The sequence below is a fragment of the Hyalella azteca genome, unplaced genomic scaffold (genome assembly GCF_000764305.2).
Source record: "Hyalella azteca isolate HAZT.00-mixed unplaced genomic scaffold, Hazt_2.0.2 contig5945, whole genome shotgun sequence".
Classification (NCBI taxonomy): Eukaryota; Metazoa; Arthropoda; class Malacostraca; order Amphipoda; family Hyalellidae; genus Hyalella; species Hyalella azteca.
This window is the reverse complement of record NW_025936119.1, coordinates 200,091-220,456: the sequence shown is the minus strand read 5'-3', so window position 1 is coordinate 220,456 and position 20,366 is coordinate 200,091. Positions and strand designations below refer to the sequence as shown.

The following is a 20,366-nucleotide window of genomic DNA, read 5'->3' as shown; positions in this document are numbered from 1 at the left end:
GTGCGTGTCTCTCTATCAACATCAAAAAGCTAAGTATTAAAATAAAGAAAAATAATGAGTGCATCAGTTTACTTCTACTCACGTCTTCCCAAACTGAGGGTAAACAAACTCTGAGGGCGATTTTTTAAATTCATTTGGGTTTGTGGAAGAATGAGTGTTTTAATTTGAAATAATTAATTAATTAATTAATTAATTCGAACAAATATATCAATGTTGGCAATATATTTATGTACACTGAGAAAAATTAATATGGCAGGATGAAAAAGACATTTCGAGACATTGTAATTGCTTGTCAATTGAACCTTTTAATAATATAAAATATTAGTAGAATATTGCTCACACAGTAACTGATTAGGTCCGCCCACTAGTGATTAGATTGGACAACTCATTCTTTGATCTGCTTCAAAATAACTGCGTTCCGACACCACAGTCTGGCTATATTCCGTATCGTTCATGACTGTTCATTTAAGGTTAGCTGTATAATAAGGTGCTTGTACATGGGGACAGCGGCGCATCAGCGTGACCGTGGACTAAGAAGTCCTAAACTTGTCATAAGGTCAGCAGTGGCGGCCAGTGCAACTTTCAAATGATAACCGCCACCATCACAGCTATGGTCTTGTGTATAAGAGCTAATAACCACGGAAGGACTCGGTAATTCTTTACACGAGACCAAGAGCAAGACAACTAGTGGCGGCTAGCGTTCAAAAGAAATAATGGCGGCCACTATTGTCCGTCCTCGTGCACAAGCCTCCTTATAGACGCTAGTTTCACTGCTCGAAGATAACCTCGAGTCTGCAAACACGGCTGCGTCAGTCTGCTGCCGCAGCAGCAGAGCTACGTCAGTGTAGCGCAGACGCAGGAGCTCTGCGGGATCCACAGTGGCAGCAGAATTTTGCCAGAGTCAGCGGGTACTTGTGGCCACACTCATAGCAGAATCTGGGGGCGCCGTCATCACCTTTTGCTGAGTCTGCAAGATTCCTAGCATTGTCAATGGAAGCCTTGGAAGTGGTGGAAGCATTAAACAGGTTCTTGGAATTCCCGACGTTTAGGCTTTTGGCGTCGGACAAACTGGATAATTTAGAGGCTTTCGGTTCAGAAAATGTAGATTTATATCCACCAGAATTGACATCCAGTCTATTTGGGGTCGGTGAGTTGCCTATTGCAGTTAGACTTGATATGACATCCTGCAAGGTCTCGCTGGGCGAGTGTTCCCTACTAAATGTTGACCCTCGGGCCTCAACAGGCTCGGTGATGGCAGGACCTAATCTGGGGGTAACGAGGGGACCATGTCCCCCTACTGTGTCCCCTCTAACGGACTTGGCGGGGGTGGTGGGGGACATGGGGGAAGACAGTGGGGGAAGAGAAGAGTCACTCGAAGAGCCGCTGGATTTTCTTATCGTGAAGGGGGACGCTTCAGGCCTCCTGGAAGAGTGAGTCAGTAGTTAGGCTTTTTGCAACGTCAGGATTCTGATTGCATAATTACGATTCGTATTGATAGTTTGCTAGTAAACATAGATCAGAGAGCAATAGAAACAATGAGGATGATGGCAAGACCCAAAAAACAATGGATGAATATTAGAGTACGACACCATAAAGTAATAAATTAATGAGCAGAAAAATAATTTTTGAATTCAACATTAAATGAACGAGTTTAAGAAGTGAATTATAAGTTTAAAGAGCAAGACCAGCACTTAAGAACATAATCCCTGCATAGGTGTAAGGTCAGTATTTAAGATCAAAATTCATATAAAATGTCAGCATTTAGCGACAAGAGTCTCACTGGTCTCGGCGGTCCCCACTGAGCGCCAATCTGAGGGCCTTGAACGACGACGCCGAAGTTTCCTCGTTAGAAAATTTGTGGTCATCACGGGACTCCGCGGCGCCGTTGCCTTCCGTCCGCAGGCCGGTGGGCGAGATCAATGAGGATGAAACAGAGGCACGAGCAGTGGTGCCGATGCTCGTGGAACCGAATCTGGAGCCTCCAGCTGAAGAGAAACCAAATCTCGTGGATCCAGAATCTCCAGAGGCAGATGAAACGAATCTACTAGAAGCAGATAACCCCGTAGAGGTCCGAGAAGAATCCTCAATGCTTGAGCTGCCATTTCTGCCTTCCCGCCAAGATGGAGAGGCTTCGCTGATCGTGGAACCTGCGGCCAAATGCTCGTATTTCTTAGGGTTGGAGGGCAGGGATAAGTTCCCCCTAAGAGGCGCTGAGCTCAAGCGGTCGTCCCTCAGTTCGTTCTTCTTCGTTAATGTTTCTTTGCCGACGGCCGTGCCACTGCGACTGCTGTCTCGAGACCCGCCCGAGAAAGAAGTGATGCTCAGGCGGTCCTCCCTGCAAAACTCAACAACTTTTACAAACAGAAGTATGAAGGCGTTTTAATTACAATTAAAATTATTGATTGAGGCGCATTCAAAGTAGTGAGTTCATAGAGGATCAATGCTTGAATATAAAATTACATTAGGTACATCAGTCTTGCTAAATTCAAAATGTCCGTGTAAGTGACAAATCTCATACAGTATAACACAACATTCATACTCGGTTACCAAAGAAACAAATTCCTTGTGAAGCATAAGCAGCAAAATACAAAACAAACGATGCGCAGCTTTGATGCAGCAAAAACAAAAGAAGCAACGCACGTTAGAGAAGTTCTGTCGGTTTTTGAAGTTTTATACATGGCAATAATATGGCTGAATTGTCATATAATTGCTACTTGAATATGTGTACAAAATAAGCATAAATGAGGGATTAATAAATTGTTTGCTGGAAATTAGAATGTCTGGCATGATAACCATGCACCGTCATCACCATAAGTAAGGAATAATAATATAGATAAATGTAGTTTTTAGTTGAATCCAAGCTTCCATAACTCCACCCCACCTGTTGGGGCTCCTTCTGGTGGGGGTCCAAGTGTGGGCTGGGGACTTGGGTGAAGGACTCCAGCGGTCCCTGGAGATGGGAGGACTGGGGGAGCGTCTCCAAAAGCGTTTATCATTTGACGAGTCTCCAGCCCCAAAGGGGGTTGGGGACAAAATATCCGAAGTCTCGGGCGAAGATGACAGAGTCTGTCTATGAAACCGCAAAGGAGCGGGGCTCGTAGGGGTAATAATCTTGAGCTTTGAGGGACGTTCTTCAGAATTAAGCAAAGTGTCAGACAGTTTTCTCGAGTTAGTTGAAAAAGTCCCAAGATTTCCTATGCCCATTCCAGCGGCTCCCAGGCCACTGCCTCGGTCGTTGTCGTCCTTGCATGTTCCTCCACCAAATGTTGGGCCAAGAAGTGCTTGCATTTGCATCTCCGCGGCCGAGTAAGGGTCGTAGAAATCTAAGCCAAGATCCTTCTTGCCAGAGTCATACTTGGACGACTGATACTTCGTCGAGTCATACTTGGACGAGTCGTATTTTGTCGTGTCATACTTCGCCGAGTCGTACTTGATCGCATCATACTTGTGGACGTCAAAATCCAAGTCAAACGATGAATCCAAATGAGACCTGATGAAAAAATAGGTGAACAAAAACGTTGCAAAATAAATAGCAGTTAGAGGATTGAAAGATCAGTTACATAATGGAATAGGAAAGCCGAACAAAAGCAAATGCCGAATTCTCTAAAAATTAAAAGGTGCCGAAAAACGCTGAGCCTGGTGAGAAATTAAGTAATTTGACTTGCTCTTATTTTAAAGTTTAGTGATAAAAAACTGCGTGAATAATTTATACGTTAAAAAGTACAAAGTACGTATACTGTGCATAAATCTAAAGCGGGACACGACGTATTTTGAAGCAAGTGCGGAGGCTGTGCTGAAAAATAAACTGGCGAGTAAAATAAAACGGCGAAGCTGAGCTGTATATTTGCAGTGACGGGAACCAAGGTAGAAAAAGTGAAGTTAGCGGACGTGCGTTCGATGTACGTAATGTATGTGTTGTACCTCTTCGGGTCGACCGAAGTCCCGTTATGTTTCTTCTTATTCTTGCTCATGGATTTCTTCAGCCTGTCCCGCTGCATAGATCGCGTAGATGAAGAAGATGATGAATTACTAGTGCTGCCAACCAGCGATTGAAGCACAGCGAAATTTTTACTGGAAATGAAAGCTGCGTTTTGTGGATGGTCTAGTTGACTGAATATTGGTGTGGTCCTTGCAACGGGGTCCAATCGTTTATCTGTAGGCTTTCGCCTCGCCGAACGTGGCACAACTCCAAACCCGTACATGGAAGACACGTTCATCAAGCTCTGCGCCTTGCGCAGGCTGTCTGAACAATACCCGGAGCTGTTGGGTGACCACGAGTCAGTATCATAAGAAGTTCGATGCTCAGGCCTAGTTTGCGAGTCTGGGCGAAGTCTTTGCGAATGCGAGAGGGATGTTTTAGCAACAAAATTTGGTCGGTATGAATGATCATTCACAACGGCAATGCGTCGTCGGCCATCGAGTTCTAGAGCTTCATCAACGCCTTCACGCCTTTTTCTCAGCATTTCGCGTACGCTTTCTCCCCGTGCGCTTTTCACGTTTGCAGGTCTGAAATTTACTCCTGGGGAAGTTATCCTAGCAGCATCAAATTCGCCTTCCTCGTCGTACTCCTCATTAGGCTTGACCCTTTTACTGCGGGTGCCAGCAGAGTTCAAGGAACCATCACTTCTTGACAATTCTTTACAAACATAACGTCCGTCTTCCCAACACTCATCCTCGAAATGAACGGACCTCGGTCGGCCGTAGGAACTACCCAAATTGTCGAAAACTTCATCGTCGCCGCTGATGGAGGTTGAGGATCGCAGGTAGTTCTCCTCATTTGGTATCTCGAGCTCAGCTTCACTCTCGTAGTTACAGTCTGATTCCTGGTCGTCGACTGTTGTCTCGACACAGTTCTCAGAAATTGTAACGGTCTGTTGAACATCAGGAAGATTGCCAGTCACATCTAGGGATAATCTTTTTTCTTCTTGGGATGGAATTTGATTTGCTTTTTCTTTCGAAATTTGAGGAGAACTGTTGCCGCTATCATTTCGACTACCCATCACGCCAGTAGACTCGGCAGCATCACTTGCAGAAAAACACTTTTTAATGTCATCAGTGTCAGAGCAATTATCTTTACCACCATGAACAATATGATTCGAGTCCTGTTGGTTGTTTTGCAGGTCGTGTCTATGAATAATGTTTTTACGATGCTTAGAGTTTACCGAAGAACTGATTCTGCGTTGAGCACCTTGTTTGCGGATGCCGGCTTGCTTAATGGGCACTTGAAGCTTCAATGGCTTTTCTCCACTAGCAGCGTTAGGACAGATTAAATAGTTAATGCTTGAAAATTTACACAAAAATAAAGTAAGATCAATACTCAGCTGCTGTCTTCGTAAGGTTCATTAACTGCCTAGAGTTAAAGGACGCTAAAAGTTTTTTCTCAGAATCTCCTGCCAAACTTAAACTTCGCTAACAAATGTTTTGTTTGCAGAAAAATGTGCCTCCTAAAACAAATACTAATAATAAAGAAAGAAAGGAATTGCCGTCATCCCCCGAGGTACGATGCTTAGGCGGTCAGTTAACGAATTGTTCAATTTAAATCTGAAACACTACGGGATTCGCGATTCGAGGTTTGAAATTTTCTTCAACAAGATAACTTCGTACCTTAAAGACATGACAGACGTAGGGATGAAGTCTCAAACTTATTGGATTTGTATCCTCTGCAAATTAACATAACAAAACTCCTACAAACAGGATATTGCACTAATAACAATGAATGGGTCATCTCGACCAAATTGTGACCCACTTTCTTACCCACAGCCCGAGCAGAGAGCAGACGTAGCACTGATATGCTCAAAGTGGGTGGGGATGAGTCACACAAGGCCAATAAGTGCATCACTATTTAGATAATGTCTCTCTAATTTATGTGAGTGTATGGACGCCACTCACTTGGAGAAGGGCGGCGGTGACAGCGTCGTCTCCCTGGACGTGAAGTCGTCAGCCTCGTCGCCTTCAGGCTCCCCGCGCGCGGGGGACGAGCTCAGGCACACGCTGTGGGTGTTGGCGGTGAAGATAATTCATTGAAGTTATTGGGGGTTAATTGTGTTATTAGGTTATAATTATTAACCCAATAATATATTAAATAAAATAATAAACATTTTAATTAATAATATAAGGGTTATTATTAAATTATTACGTAAGGTGTTACCGTTTTCACGAGATGGTAGAGGGTTATTATTATGATAAGGTATTACACTTGAACTAAAACACAGATCATGTGTTATGATTTGTAATATGAAATTTCCATCGAGATAAAGGAACTGAGTTCAAGTATGGATAAAATGTAAAACATGAACGTACCATGGAACCAATGTAGGTATAGTAAAGGGGCGCACAATACCTGACAATAGGTATGCAATACCTGACAATAATAACAGCAATACCTGACAATAATAACTAATAATAACAATAATTATAACTAATACAATAAGCACACAATAACGCACCTGGCAAGCATGTCAGAGGCAAGGTCGCGCCGGCGCGCCTTACGCTCCCCTGACGCGCGTCTGGAGGAGGCGACGCGCAGGGACGCGGAGCGTACGAACGGCTGACCCGCGGCCGAGCCTGAGAACGACCCTGAGCGAGTCAGGCTCGGCGTCTGCGATCCTGCACTCACAGAAATAAATCGGTCATGTTGTCCATAATGTGAGTCAGTTTCTAACCCATGGCACGAGCGAAGAGAGGACGTAGAACTGATACAACCTTTTGCGGGAACAAACTGGATCAGGATGACCCAGTTTGATCTCGTTCATTTATCTGAGTGTGCAATACCTATCTTAGTTGAGGCAAGATCACTTCACAGACACGTCGAGAAAAAAACATGTCTTTGTGTTTTCGATTTGGAAATGAAATATTAAAACTCTATAGTGATATTGATACACTTATTTATTCGGCAACAAAATATTTCATTTTAATAATATAGGACAAAAGCCTCTGATTTCGTGCCAGGCCGAAAGAATTTCGCAAAGTCTTATCGGCCATTTTAATGTTTCTTGACCTGAAGGCATATGGTTAATTTATCAGTTTTGGATAACAAAAAATTACGGTTTAATAATGAAACTTATATTGGACTTTTTCCTGAACCCAAAGCAAAAACTTAACTTTTTCGGTTGGCGAAAAAAGTGTTTGAAATTTGTCTGCAACGTAGGTTGCAGTGATATTTTCACACTAAATGCTTATAAACAGAAGCAATAGCCGGGAAGTACCAGTGACGCCGTAGGCGCTGTAGCAGGAGGGTGTGGCGTAGCCGCTCTGTGAGCCGCCCACGCTGTGACGCTGTCCATACGGACTCGAGTAGCTTCCTCCAACTGCCCGCACAAGTCAGCATATTTGCGTGGAGTTTTCAATAGATATACATTAATATGCTCACATGAATATTTTATACACGAGTCGTTAAACTTCTAAATTGTTCTAACAGTTCTAAATTGTTTCCAAGCCATAATAGTGTCAAAGCTACCACGTTCATCCCTAATGTATTTCAAAATTTCCTATAATACGATTAAAATTTCTGCTCTAGAAGCACTTTCAAATCTACTGCATTGCAAACGTGTTCCTTGTATTCAAAAGAGAGCTCTAAATATTTCGCTAGCCTTAGCCTCATCGGTTCTCAACAGAGCTTTGAATATGTTCAAGTCATAATTGATTCAACTATATCCTAATCATCGGTTCTCAGCAGGGCTCTTGACGTAGAACTGGTACAACCTTTTGCCGGAACAAACTGGGTCAGGATGACCCAGTTTGATCTCGCTCATTTCTCTGTGTGTAATACCTATTTTAGTTGAAGAAAGATCATTTCACAGACACGTCGAGAAAAAACATGCCTTGGTGTCTTCGATTTAGAAATGAAATATTAAAACTCTATAGTGATACTGATACATTTGTTTATTCAGCAACACAATATTTCATCTTAATAATATAGGACAAAAGCCTCTGATTTCGTGCCAGGCCTAGAAAATTTCGCAAAGTCTTATCGGCCATTTTAATGTTTCTTGACCTGAAGGCATATGGTTAATTTATCAGTTTTGGATAACAAAAAATTACGGTTTAATAATGAAACTTATATTGGACTTTTTCCTGAACCCAAAGCAAAAACTTAACTTTTTCGGTTGGCGAAAAAAGTGTTTGAAATTTGTCTGCAACGTAGGTTGCAGTGATATTTTCACACTAAATGCTTATAAAAACAGAAGCGATTGCCGGGAAGTACCAGTGACGCCGTAGGCGCTGTAGCAGGAGGGTGTGGCGTAGCCGCTCTGTGAGCCGCCCACGCTGTGACGCTGTCCGTACGGACTCGAGTAGCTTCCTCCAACTGCCCGCACAAGTCAGCATATTTGCGTGGAGTTTTCAATAGATATACATTAATATGCTCACATGAATATTTTATACACGAGTCGTTAAACTTCTAAATTGTTCTAACAGTTCTAAATTGTTTCCAAGCCATAATAGTGTCAAAGCTACCACGTTCATCCCTAATGTATTTCAAAATTTCCTATAATACGATTAAAATTTCTGCTCTAGAAGCGCTTTCAAATCTACTGCATTGCAAACGTGTTCCTTGTATTCAAAAGAGAGCTCTAAATATTTCGCTAGCCTTAGCCTCATCGGTTCTCAACAGAGCTTTGAATATGTTCAAGTCATAATTGATTCAACTATATCCTAATCATCGGTTCTCAGCAGGGCTCTATACTTATCTGAGTCCTAATCGGTTCTCATATATCCTTATCATCGTTCAACAGATCTCTAAATACTGTATATCCAAGTTCTAATTGGTTTTCCTATATCCTAACCCTCAGTTCTCAGCCTCTGTATAACCACCATGTTTTTTAGATTCATTTTATGATTCCCCAGCCATTTATTGTGATTTTAGATTCAGCAGCCATTTATTATGATTTTAGATTCAGCAGCCATTTATTATCATTTTAGATTCAGCCGCCATTTATTATGATTTTAGATTCAGCAGCCATTTATTATGACTTTAGATTCAGCAGCCATTTATTATGAGTTTAGATTCAGCAGCCATTTATTATGATTTTATGATTCCCCAGCCATTTATTATGATTTTAGATTCAGCAGCCATTTATTATGATTTTAGATTCAGCAGCCATTTATTATGATTTTAGATTCAGCAGCCATTTATTATGATTTTAGATTCAGCCGCCACTGACCGGCCTGAAGGATCGATGAGAAGCTACGAGCGGCGGAGCGTCCCAGCGACGCTGTGCTGTGCTGCCGCGACAGTGGTGCTGGGGATGTACCTCTGCGCTGCAGTGATGGGGATGTCGTAACTCCCCTACGGCTGGGGATCAGGGGAGGAGGACTGATCTTGCGATCAGACGTGGATGGCGGGGGAATGGAAGAGATGACGTCTGTTTTCTTGGGGGCGCGCCACCCGCTCTGTCCCGGCTTGGGGGGCACATACTGAGGACAAATAAAGGTGTTAGAGCGAGCGGAAATTAAGGAACTTAACCGAGGCATACTTATCATGTATCGCAAATCCGAGTGTATAAGAAAGTATGATGAAATTAAATTATCTTTGCATACCCTTAAGAAATGTTGATATTAATATAAGTGATGACGTAAATCTGTAATGTATCTGTCAGAAATGGACCAGAAACGGGAAAACTACTTGTAAATTACTAATAAATTGTTAAAGCTGTAATAAAAGGAAAATGCCTTAAAAAATTTTATCGTTGATTTTCACAAAAAATTAAAATTAAAGTCTAGTGATGAAAAAAAACACTTGGACGCGGAATATAGCGCACCAACTGGCAGCTTCAAACTTCAATATGTAATACGTTGACTGAATTATAACGCTTTTAGCGTTGAACGCGTTCATGTTGACTGAATCACGCCTTTTGTTCAATCTCTGACGAAGAATGGAAGCCTATAAGCGGCTTCCGGCGACAAAAAATCTCGAGGATGGCGTAAAAAGTCAGTTAAGCCAACAACAAAATAGTGAGCGAGCAGAACGTGAACAAAATTGTGTTGTTCACAATAGTTTATTTGCACTTGGGTGAGGTATTTGTGGAAGAGCCTACACATTTTTCATGCTGAAACTGACCATTTCCAAAAATATTCGTCCAATTCTTCATTCACTTTTCAACTAATTCTTCATTCAACTAAGCCAAGATATGATCAACGCGATTACTGAGCAGGGAGAACGATGGTTGGAATCAAAATTCATTTTTAATTTTTGATTAGTAGATTTCTGTGAGAAAATTTCCTTTAATTTTCGAAACGGGAGTTAAACGGGAATTAGATTTTGAATGTAGGGTCAAATATTTGTCTTTCTCATTTCATCATTTATTTGGTCTGAAAATTGTCAATAGGATTCGATTTGATGGGATTCAAGATGATAGGATTATGAAAGATAGAACTCGTACTGATTTTATTTGGAATACATATGAATATTCATCAAGTTAAGGTCGGAGACCAGTATAAATAATAAACAGTATAATAAAGATACAACAACCACGATAAATTGTAGTCGTCAAGTGTCCGCGGTAGAGAACCTGTTAAATGAGAGCGACAACCCACGCAACTCCTACACGCCCTATGGCTGAACTGCAGCTGCATGAGGTTAGAATGCCAAGGTATCCCTGCCACTTCTATTTGAAGGATTCCGGGTTTCTTGATAGGTTTGGCTGTTCCTGTGTCTTGTATACGGCGGCTTCATGGTCATGGCAGAACACTCTGGCTTTTTAGCGCATTTTCTCATTTATGGAAAAAAATGCACTATTGTGCTCGCCATGTCCGTCTGTCTGTCTGTCCGTCCGTCTGTCCGTGACCTCAAGTTTTCGTCGACGAGAAAATGCGCTCTCTGTCACTCACTGCTGTGAGTACTGAGTTATATTTTTTATGCATGGGTTAGAGCCCCGTCTAGGCGCGAGTAGTGGATCTCTGCATGCAATGGCTGTTTACATTTCTTTAAAATTTTCTGTCTTGCTGGAACTATTATTTTGTGTGAGCAGACTTGTGTTAAAGTCTCCACATATGGCAATCTCTGATTAAGGGTTTAAATAAACATAAATAACTCAAATTGTACAATTGCTTCATTCTACCTACATGGTAAAAGCTAACATCACGCTAAGGGATTTTAGTTGTCGAGACCTAAAGAGCTGAACTGCGTTGTCACTTAAATTTAGCTACGCCACGACAGAAACCCTGCAGTAAAATCTGACTTAAGCATCGATTACCGTTGGACGTTTACTATGTTCGAGGTATGGATCATGAATGCCTGACTCGCTATCGCACATTGATTCGTTGTCCAGACAGGCGGCACAGTTCGTTCAAAATCCTTATTTGTTAGTTTTTACATCAAGACTCCATAAAGATTAAAATGTCAAGATGCCATAAAATATCATAGTAAGAAACTACGTCTACAAATATGGAGTCAAGATTTAGGAAGCTTTGGGAAAAAATAATCAATTATTACAAAGGATCAACCCTAGCATATAAATTCAACAGCATTTGATCTCCACGTAGTTTCAATTAGAAGAACAAGCTCAAACCATAAATATATTAAATATAGTATGCTCATGTTTAAAGATGGCGCTCGCTACTAGAAATCGATCGATAAATGTTCGCAAACAAATTTGATCCCAGTTTAAAAACTATGTAACTCAGACAGAGTGCATGTTCAAGTGACAACGTCTGTGCTGCGCACGCATCTGCATAATTTCCTGATAAAAACATTGCGCAGAAAAAAAGAGGCGAGAAGAACAGCTCAGAGTACAGATGGCAGGGCTGCATTTAAGGGCGCTCTGAAGGTAATGCAACATAATGACCTCTTTGTTAGAGTGCACTGCTGCAGCTGCACTACACGGGTGCAGTGCTGAGCACCTCTGCACCGCAGCAGCACTGGCTTGANTAATGCAACATAATGACCTCTTTGTTAGAGTGCACTGCTGCAGCTGCACTACACGGGTGCAGTGCTGAGCACCTCTGCACTGCAGCAGCACTGGCTTGACCCAGCAAATCTGCACTGCTGTTATGTCGCTGAGATCGTTTGAGATTTTATGATTTGTTCATGATTGAACAATCATTTGTGCAACCAATAAAACAAGATTATAAATAAAAAAAGTAGGGCCATACAATTTTATCGAGTGATGTGCTCATAACAAATGTAATTGTCCAGTGAAAGAGATCGAACTAAACATTAGGCTTAGCTCGTCTACATTTATAAGCTGATTTCTCAATCCTGCGTAGATACCCAGATAATGTGATGCATAATTTACTAAGTAGGTAACTATGTCAATTAAAAGTGCCTAAGCAATATGTTCACCCTACTCCAAACAACATTTAACAACAATGGAACACACAACATTATGGAGCAATGGCATTAGGCAACATTCCACCATTTACGAGTTTGTTTTCCCAAATGTAAGAATAACTCGTTGCAGAATCTCTTCAAACGGTAAGGGCGAGAATCTGCAAAGCGCTTCCACTGGACAACAAGTTTAGTGTTACTTTGACCTCTGCATATAAATTTAACATCATTTGATCTCTGCGTAGTTTCGAAGTCCATGTTTAAGGTAAACACGGAGCGATGCCAACAGATTTCATGAACAAAGTCACTTAAAGTTTTGTGTCCAAACTAGTCACAGGATTAAGTGGGAAATTCATACAAGGCAAAAGCTGGAGGATAAGCGCTTGTGGCTGAGCTGCGCACAATGTGAGCGCAACTGCATTTGCGCCGGGCAGAATGTGGCCGCGAAAGGCAGCGAAGTTATCCATATAAGAGGCCTTGCTATCAGCAGCAGGGCTTGTTTACGGCCGAGAGGCTCGTGGCTGCTTGCAAAGCAGGATATTAGAAACGCTATTAGAAATCAGGGTCGTCATGGCCATAGACTGACTGTATTTATCACATTAAACAGCTCTCTATAATCAAAAAAATTGGATCTAAAAATAAAATTTGATTTTGACTAACACTTTGGCAGTGAATTGTTTAAGAATGCTTTATAATGGTACAAACAATAGTATTTTGAAATTTCCGTAAGTTAATTGAATTTGGCACATGTTGTTAGTAAAACTCGATTGATCTTACTCTAACTGGAAAATGTTTATACGGAATCATGCAGCCGTGACTTGCCCTTATTTGCACACAGCGGGGTAGTGCAATGAATGGGTCATGTTGTCCAAACAGTGACGCACTTCCAGCACATACCAATGATACGCCTTTTGCCGGGCCAAACTGGGTCAGAATGCCCCATACAAGATCAAAGAGTGAATCACTTCTTGGAAAAAGTCTCACTAATTTTTTTAAGTGTTATTAGTGTTATTGTCGACATTTTCTTCGGCGGCACGCGAGTGGACGACGCCGGTGAGCAGCGACAGTTTCGCGTGCAGTTTAGAGCAGCAAATACTTGTTGCCAGGCTGTAGGGTCGATGTTCTGAAGTGTGGGAGTGCGTGTCAGGGCATTTGTGCCTCTGCTTGGTGTTGGAGGGGCGCCGTGCCCCGTATTAATGCAGATAGCCGCCTCTTTTGGCCGGTGCTGGTGGTGCTACAGCTTTGCTACGAGCACTCCATGCTCCACGAGGTCTATAAATGTGCGTTTAGCTGCAACTAATTCTCGCGTTTTCAAATTTTACAGGCAATTATTTATATTTTGCGATGGGCTACTCTAAGTTGCGTATATGATCGCAACGTAGACTTTCCAATATGTAACGTAATCTTCATCAGCTGGCCACATCAGGTTGCAACTGATTATCCTTTAGTTTCTATCTGTGCGTGTCTTCACCAGCAGTTACTGTCATTCAGGCTAGCTGCTGCCGATCATCATTTCGTTACAAAAATGCTAGCTGATTCTTGATGAATAACTTTTCAAGATAACTGAAAATCATCATTAGACTTCATCTTTATCTATGTACAGGAAAAGGTCGTCCATTTATTCCTCGAATGTCGGCACTGAACCGAAAGTTTCACCAACTACGTCGTAAATAAGGCTTTCAGCACGCGACCGATGTTGTGGGCTGGTTGAGGCATCAAGTGCCCGGAAGGAGCTAACGGCAGAGCACAACCGCGAACTACAATCATCATTTGTCGGCGAGCAAATAAATTGCAATTCGATGCGGACGCCATAGATGTCTTCAACCAACGACTTACTTGAACATTCGGCACTAAGTCATACTGCTGAAAATTAAAAATTATGATGTTGCTTTGTAATTCTTCACGTATAATACTTTCTATAGAGTAAATACAACTTTGATGCAATGAAAAGCAATTGTGAACATCATTCCTCGCTATCCCAGAATCTTAATGAGACTATCGTAAGAGCTATTAAGTTGTCATACGTCTACGTTCTGACTCAAGACGACAAGACGTCAAAATTTGTCATCAAATGAAGCTCATCAAGTGCGGAGCACAATCAATCTGTTAATTGTCCAAATTAATCGAAATTAATTATAAATGAATCCAAATTAAATTAAATTAGTAAAAATTAATCTGTTAAGATCCTGCGCCCAGCTACGGGCTTGTATAGAGAGCAGCAGCTATCGTCATGACCTCATATGATAAACATTCTGCCCTTGAGCCCAAAAATTCTCATAGTCTAATTCCAGATGATTCATCCATCAGAGGTTTCAGTGTGGTCCTTTCAGACGGATTGATCGCTTACCTATTGAGATGTGCATTTAATCGGTCAATAAGAAAATTACAAGTTCAATTTCCGTAACTTGGATTTGGCTGATATGAGAATTTTAGTGATGATTGTGCCCCATTATAACGACACGCGGCCTAATACCCATGACAGTGACCAGCATACACGGCCCCTCGCTAATGCCGTGGTCGTCTCAGGTCACCGGACACGAAGGTTGCGGTCAGCGCGCATAGTCAGCGTTCCTGGCGATGGTCAGCGCTACGCAGGCGTGACGAGTCTTCCGATAGATGCGTAAAAAATGACAATTATCAATGGCTTCCGTTACAGTGAAATAGTGAGCTGATTTATAAGGAAACGTTTCAGAACGACGCACGGAAAGCTCAGTCGTGTAACTTAGATCTAGTCCAAAAAATGCTGAGTGCTCTAATACGCTTTATTGAAACATCACTTTGTCCAGATCAAGAGATAGCGAAATGATCTGTAAATTATGCTTCGATAACGTTTGAATTAACTCGAGTATCAAAACCAATTATGCAAAGTTTAGAATTGATAGTTCAGGAAAATTAATTAGCCGCCGGGCGAAACGAGGGTGGATGCCTTCGAAGGTCAACATCAAAATGATTTACAGCAGAAAAGAGAACAACTGCATCCATCTTTAGGGACAATAGAATGAATAGTTTTAAAAGGAGTCGCATCAGCAGTAAAACTTTCTTTAAAGGAAGTTTGGATGACAAGACAATTTGCCAGACGTTACTGCTGGGTGCGGCAGTAACTGAATTTAAATTTTGGTAAGCAACGTAGGTATTATTCTGGGCGGTCATCTTGGAGGTGTCGATTCGTGTTCAGCGCCCCAACACAACAGCCTATGATGTTTCTCTATGCAATTTGGCTTTGGCTATGTCAAAATTTGTTATCGTTATTGTAACGGCGTTTGTTTATCTGAGATAAACAACGCAATGATCTGCACGAAACAATTACGATCGGTACTTTAGTTCACGCCTCGAGACAATAACCGATGCAGTACGCAATACACCATACAGAGCAGCACACAATGCCTTCTGCACGTAGTCTGATGGCACTAGAGAGGTGGGTGCTCCTGCGTCTGCGTCGCCTACAGCAGGGAATGCCAGGAAAACATTAGGAAATGGGCAATGACAGAAGAAACAGTAAGAAATATCAATAAAAGAGTAGGGAATGTCAGTAAAACAGAAGTGAATGTAAGTAAAACAAAAGGGAATGCAAGAAAAAAAGGAAATGACAGAAAAAAAACAATACGGAATGTAGGATGACTGTATGAAATGCCAGTAAAACAATAGGATGTTCCAAAAGAAGGAAATGTTATGAAACATCATGAAGTGCTATAAATAAAAACAGGGAATGCCAGGAAAAAAACAGTAGGAATGACCAGTAAAACAGTACCTACGTAATATCAGTAAACCTATCCAACTATATTTACTTGCGCAACATTAAAGGAATAAGTATTATTAAGAAGACGAACCAAAATGGTCAGATATACAGTAAATGTTTTCTAATAAGCACCTTCTCACGACGGCAGGCATGTACTAGAATAATCTCAGACTCATAAGCTTCCTCCTCGCCCGACAAATTCGCAATTCATGGATGAATTTTACAGTAAAAAAAACTCTCAGTTATAAAAGAAAGTGACCTGAATTTACCACAACTCTGCCGAAAAATGAATGGCTCATATTGCTCAAATAGTGACGCACTTTCTTGCCCACAGCACGAGAAGACAACGAACGAAGCCCTTTTGCTGGTCCAAACTGGGTCGAGTATGACCCACGCAAACGCATAAAATGCATCGCTATTTGGACAAAGTCTCACGCATTTCTCTGAGAGACAGGATCCTAGCAAGTCTCACCCTCAGGGGCGCCCCTAGCAGCTCTAATGGTGCGCAGGAACTCCTGATGTTTCTCCCTCCAGCGGGAGCTCTTCTTGTTGGAGGGGGTGGGGGCTGCCCCAGGTAACCCCCGCTCGGGGGTCGTGGCTCGCCCACTTGAGGGGGACAAGGGGTCCTCGGGCTCAAACTTCTGCGTGTGGGCGTTGAATATCTTGTGCAAGAGCGTAATATTTATATTATTAATAAATGCATTAAATAGGTAAAATACATAGTATTAGTATTGTTTGTAGTATTGTAGTATTAGTATTGTAGTATTGTATTGTTGTAAATGTAGTATTAGATACATAGTATTAAATAATAACTAATATTTAATACTATGTATTCAATACTACATTGTAACAAATATATACAAATGCTATTATTAAATACTATTTACAGTAATACATATTGATTACTGCAAAAACTATCGTGGCGAGGACGAAGAAAAGAGATTATGTAATATACGCGCCATTGTTTGTAGCATACTAGCATAAACACAGAAAATTATTGAAACAAAACATTAAATTTTGAAAAATGCTAATTTGTTTAAGATATTTTGTTGAACCTTATAGATATATTAATATGTATATTGTATATGTTCCAAGTATATGACACAATCAATCATTTGCAATACAATTGAATATGAGGCCAATATTTATAGGAAACAGAATGCTCCTTTCATGCCATAATATGGCCACCATATTTATGATATCATTACAATCAAATACAAAAAATTAAATAAAGTAACGACAAAGGAAGTTCAGTCACCTGCTTCTTCTTGTTGGTCTTGGCCATCTTCTGGCAGACCTTCCTATGGCGGTCGAGGGCCGCCGGGTTGAAGGTTCGGGAGCAGGACACGCACGGCAGCAGCGTGGGGGGCGACGTGTCTTCGGGGTACTCTGCACCAGTACCGTGGTTGAGGGATATTATTAGTTGAAGCATACTGTAATTATTGGGGTATATTAGTTCAAGTATACGACAATTGAAGAATTTCATTAGTTGAAGCATACGGCAATTAATGGGGTCTATTAGTCATATTATACGACTGTTGAAGAATTTTATTAGTTAAGGTATACGGCAGTTGAGGGATTTTATTAGCTAGAGTGTACGGCAGTTAACGGGCTTTATTTGTTTAATTATACGACAGTTGAGGGATTCTATTAGTTAGATTATACGCAGTTAACAGGCTATATTTGTTAAAATTATACGGCAATTGAGGGATATTATTAGTTGAAGTATACGGCCGTCAACGGGCTTCATTTGTTTAATTATAAGGCAGTTGAAGGATTTTATTAGTTGAAGCATACTGCAGTTAACCGCGTTATTCGATAAAGCATACGGCATTCGAAGAATTTCTGTCTGAGAAGTAACCATTCATGTTATCTCTAATGTTTTTAGTGGTCGTTATCAGAGGTGATGTTTTCCAATCATACGGCAGTTAATGGAATCTGTTCCTCATAGCATATACGTCATTTGAGGGATTCCTGTTTAAAAGATGCATGGCCACTTTTGTTATAAAGCTTTATGCTTACGCTGCACATTAATCTATAAGAGCGATATAGTCAAATAATATGACAGTCAAGGGGTTTTGGTTTAGCCGGTAACCACTCTTGTTATTGCGCTTAATGTTCACATTCGTTGGCAGGAAATATCTGTTCGAATTATACTGTAGTGTAAAAATTTTTGTTTCAAAGAATAAACCTATACTTCTTGCATTGCCTATTCCCCATTCAAATTATAAGATGAATGTTATCTAATATATGGTTCGTGAGGAATTTAGCAGGAATGTATGGCCGCTGTTGTTCATGGACTCAGGTTCTTAGAAGTCGTTATCGGGTGAAAGATAAAGAAAGAATTTGGTGGTTAGTAGATTCTTGTTCTGAAACCATAATCGTAATATTTGTATGGAAAATATTATTGCGTATGCAACAGTGATGCATATAATCATGTTTGAACTAATACAAATATAATAAATTTTACGTTAAAGTAAGCAAGATGACTTTTTTATCACAGAGAAACGAAAGCCATCACATCATTCATACTAAAAATTTTTATCAAGATTTTACGACATTTTATTTCCAACTCATTCGTCACTTAGCGCTTCACAATGATAATGGATATTATTTTTTCTAGCTTCAAGGTAAATCAGAAGCAACGCAATTGATGCACTCAAACAGCTAACTTTCTTTTGATTTAAACGGATTAATGTTTGCATGAACATTAAAATTTAGAGAGAACAACTAACCTGGTGGTAGCTCTGCCCTCAGAGCGCTGAGTTCCGTGATGGAGATATCCTCGAGCGTCCTTCTCCGCTGGGGAGGATCATGGTCAGGAGCCTCCGCCCCATCCAGGGTATCCTCCCGCACCTTCAGGTTACTCATGCCTCTGATCGGTCGTTCGTCATCCTCAGGTGTCCTATTATCCTCTTCCTCATCCTCCTCCTTAATTGGCTTCTCTTGCATAAACGAAGAACTCATTCGTCCCGCCATTGATGATTTTCTTCGGACGTGGTCTTCGCTAGAGGTGCAGAGTTCAGCTTCACGTTCAGTTTGAGTTTCCGAATGTTCTTGGGCTCGCGTCAGACGCTCTTGCAAGCTGCGGGAATGATGGTTCGTTAATTTTTCAACGCTGTGTTTCCGGTCTTTTGACTTCTTGCTTTTAGATTTTTTCCGCTGCGTGCTGGAATCCAAGCCTTGATGATGATTTCTTTGATTCTTGCTCACGATGTCACGCTCGTTGTCTGAGTCATCCCCTTCCTGGAAAGTTTGAGTTGCGGTGTTCGTCACGGTGGAATTTTTCCGACGTGTCTTAGACGATTTGCTTTCTGATGAGGATTTGCGTACTGGGGATTTCTTGCGACTTGAGGATTTTTTGCGGGCTGAGGAGTGAACTTGGTGTCGCCGGTTACAAACTAACAGTCTCGCGGCAGGACAAAGTTGTTCTTCATCCACGGAAGAAGCTTCTGATGACGAGCAACTTTGCTGGTAGTTTGGCTTCGCATCGCTGGAACTACTGGATGAGCTGTCATCACTATTGCTGGAATCACTTTCCTCTTCCTCAGTTTCTTCGTCTTCTTCGTCAGACGAAATATATTTTTTACTCTTTCTTTCTTCCATTACTAAGCTTTAAACTCGAACGAAAACTAAACAACTGAAAAAAAATATCAAACAATAAACAAAGGTGAAACTCTCATGCGCTCGTTGTTCTTAAGAAAAGTTTACAAAACATCACAGACGTAATGGCCTACTGCTCGAAACATCACAACGTCACGTATGCGCATGCGTGATAGTTCACAACGCAGGCGCAAACGTTTTCATGATTTTTTACGCAATCTAAACTTATGAGAAAATCTCGTCATATGTTACAGACTTTTGTAGGAGACAAATGTCAACGGTATAGAACTAAACAACCATATATTTCTTTTCTCCTGTGAGTGCTGGAATGGAGTAATAACCTGAAATGAGCATATTCAAAACAAGATTAGCAATTAAAGACGGCGACTCCATTTAAAAAATCTATTAAAAATTTCCTCAAATCGAATCAGTCATAACAAACCTAACGGAACTATTAACTGTAAGGAAAAATTAATAAGGGAGAGCATCGTATGATTGTAGTATGAAAGGTAAACAAATCGGTCACGCTCAAAAGACATGGCAAACCTCGAAAAGTGTAGACTAATTTTTCTCGAAAGCAACTTGTGCAAAACCGACCGCGACGATTCTATATGATAAACGGAACAATTGTCTTGCATAAAAAAATAAATCGCCTCATATGGCTTAGACCATAATTATTTTATTGCATTAGAAATTTTGTTCCGTTTATTAGAAATCCCAATCTGTTTTAATTTAACGGAGACCATAAAGACTAAGTTAGAT

The 20,366-nt window shown here is 41.0% G+C and overlaps 1 protein-coding gene across 1 annotated transcript; it reads right to left on the bottom strand.

Moving 5' to 3' along the window:
• Positions 1 to 205: 205 nt before the first annotated feature.
• LOC108672770 lies at positions 206 to 19,964 on the bottom strand. The gene is made up of 11 exons (XM_047880696.1): positions 18,737 to 19,964; positions 17,260 to 17,390; positions 16,474 to 16,663; positions 15,633 to 15,705; positions 9,162 to 9,457; positions 8,204 to 8,305; positions 6,447 to 6,606; positions 5,890 to 5,991; positions 2,882 to 3,490; positions 1,781 to 2,335; positions 206 to 1,422 (listed from the first exon to the last, which is right to left on the bottom strand). The coding sequence occupies exons 1-11, from the start codon at positions 19,605 to 19,607 to the stop codon at positions 840 to 842; spliced, it is 3,672 nt and encodes a 1,223-aa protein (XP_047736652.1). The 5' UTR covers positions 19,608 to 19,964; the 3' UTR covers positions 206 to 839.
• Positions 19,965 to 20,366: the final 402 nt, after the last annotated feature.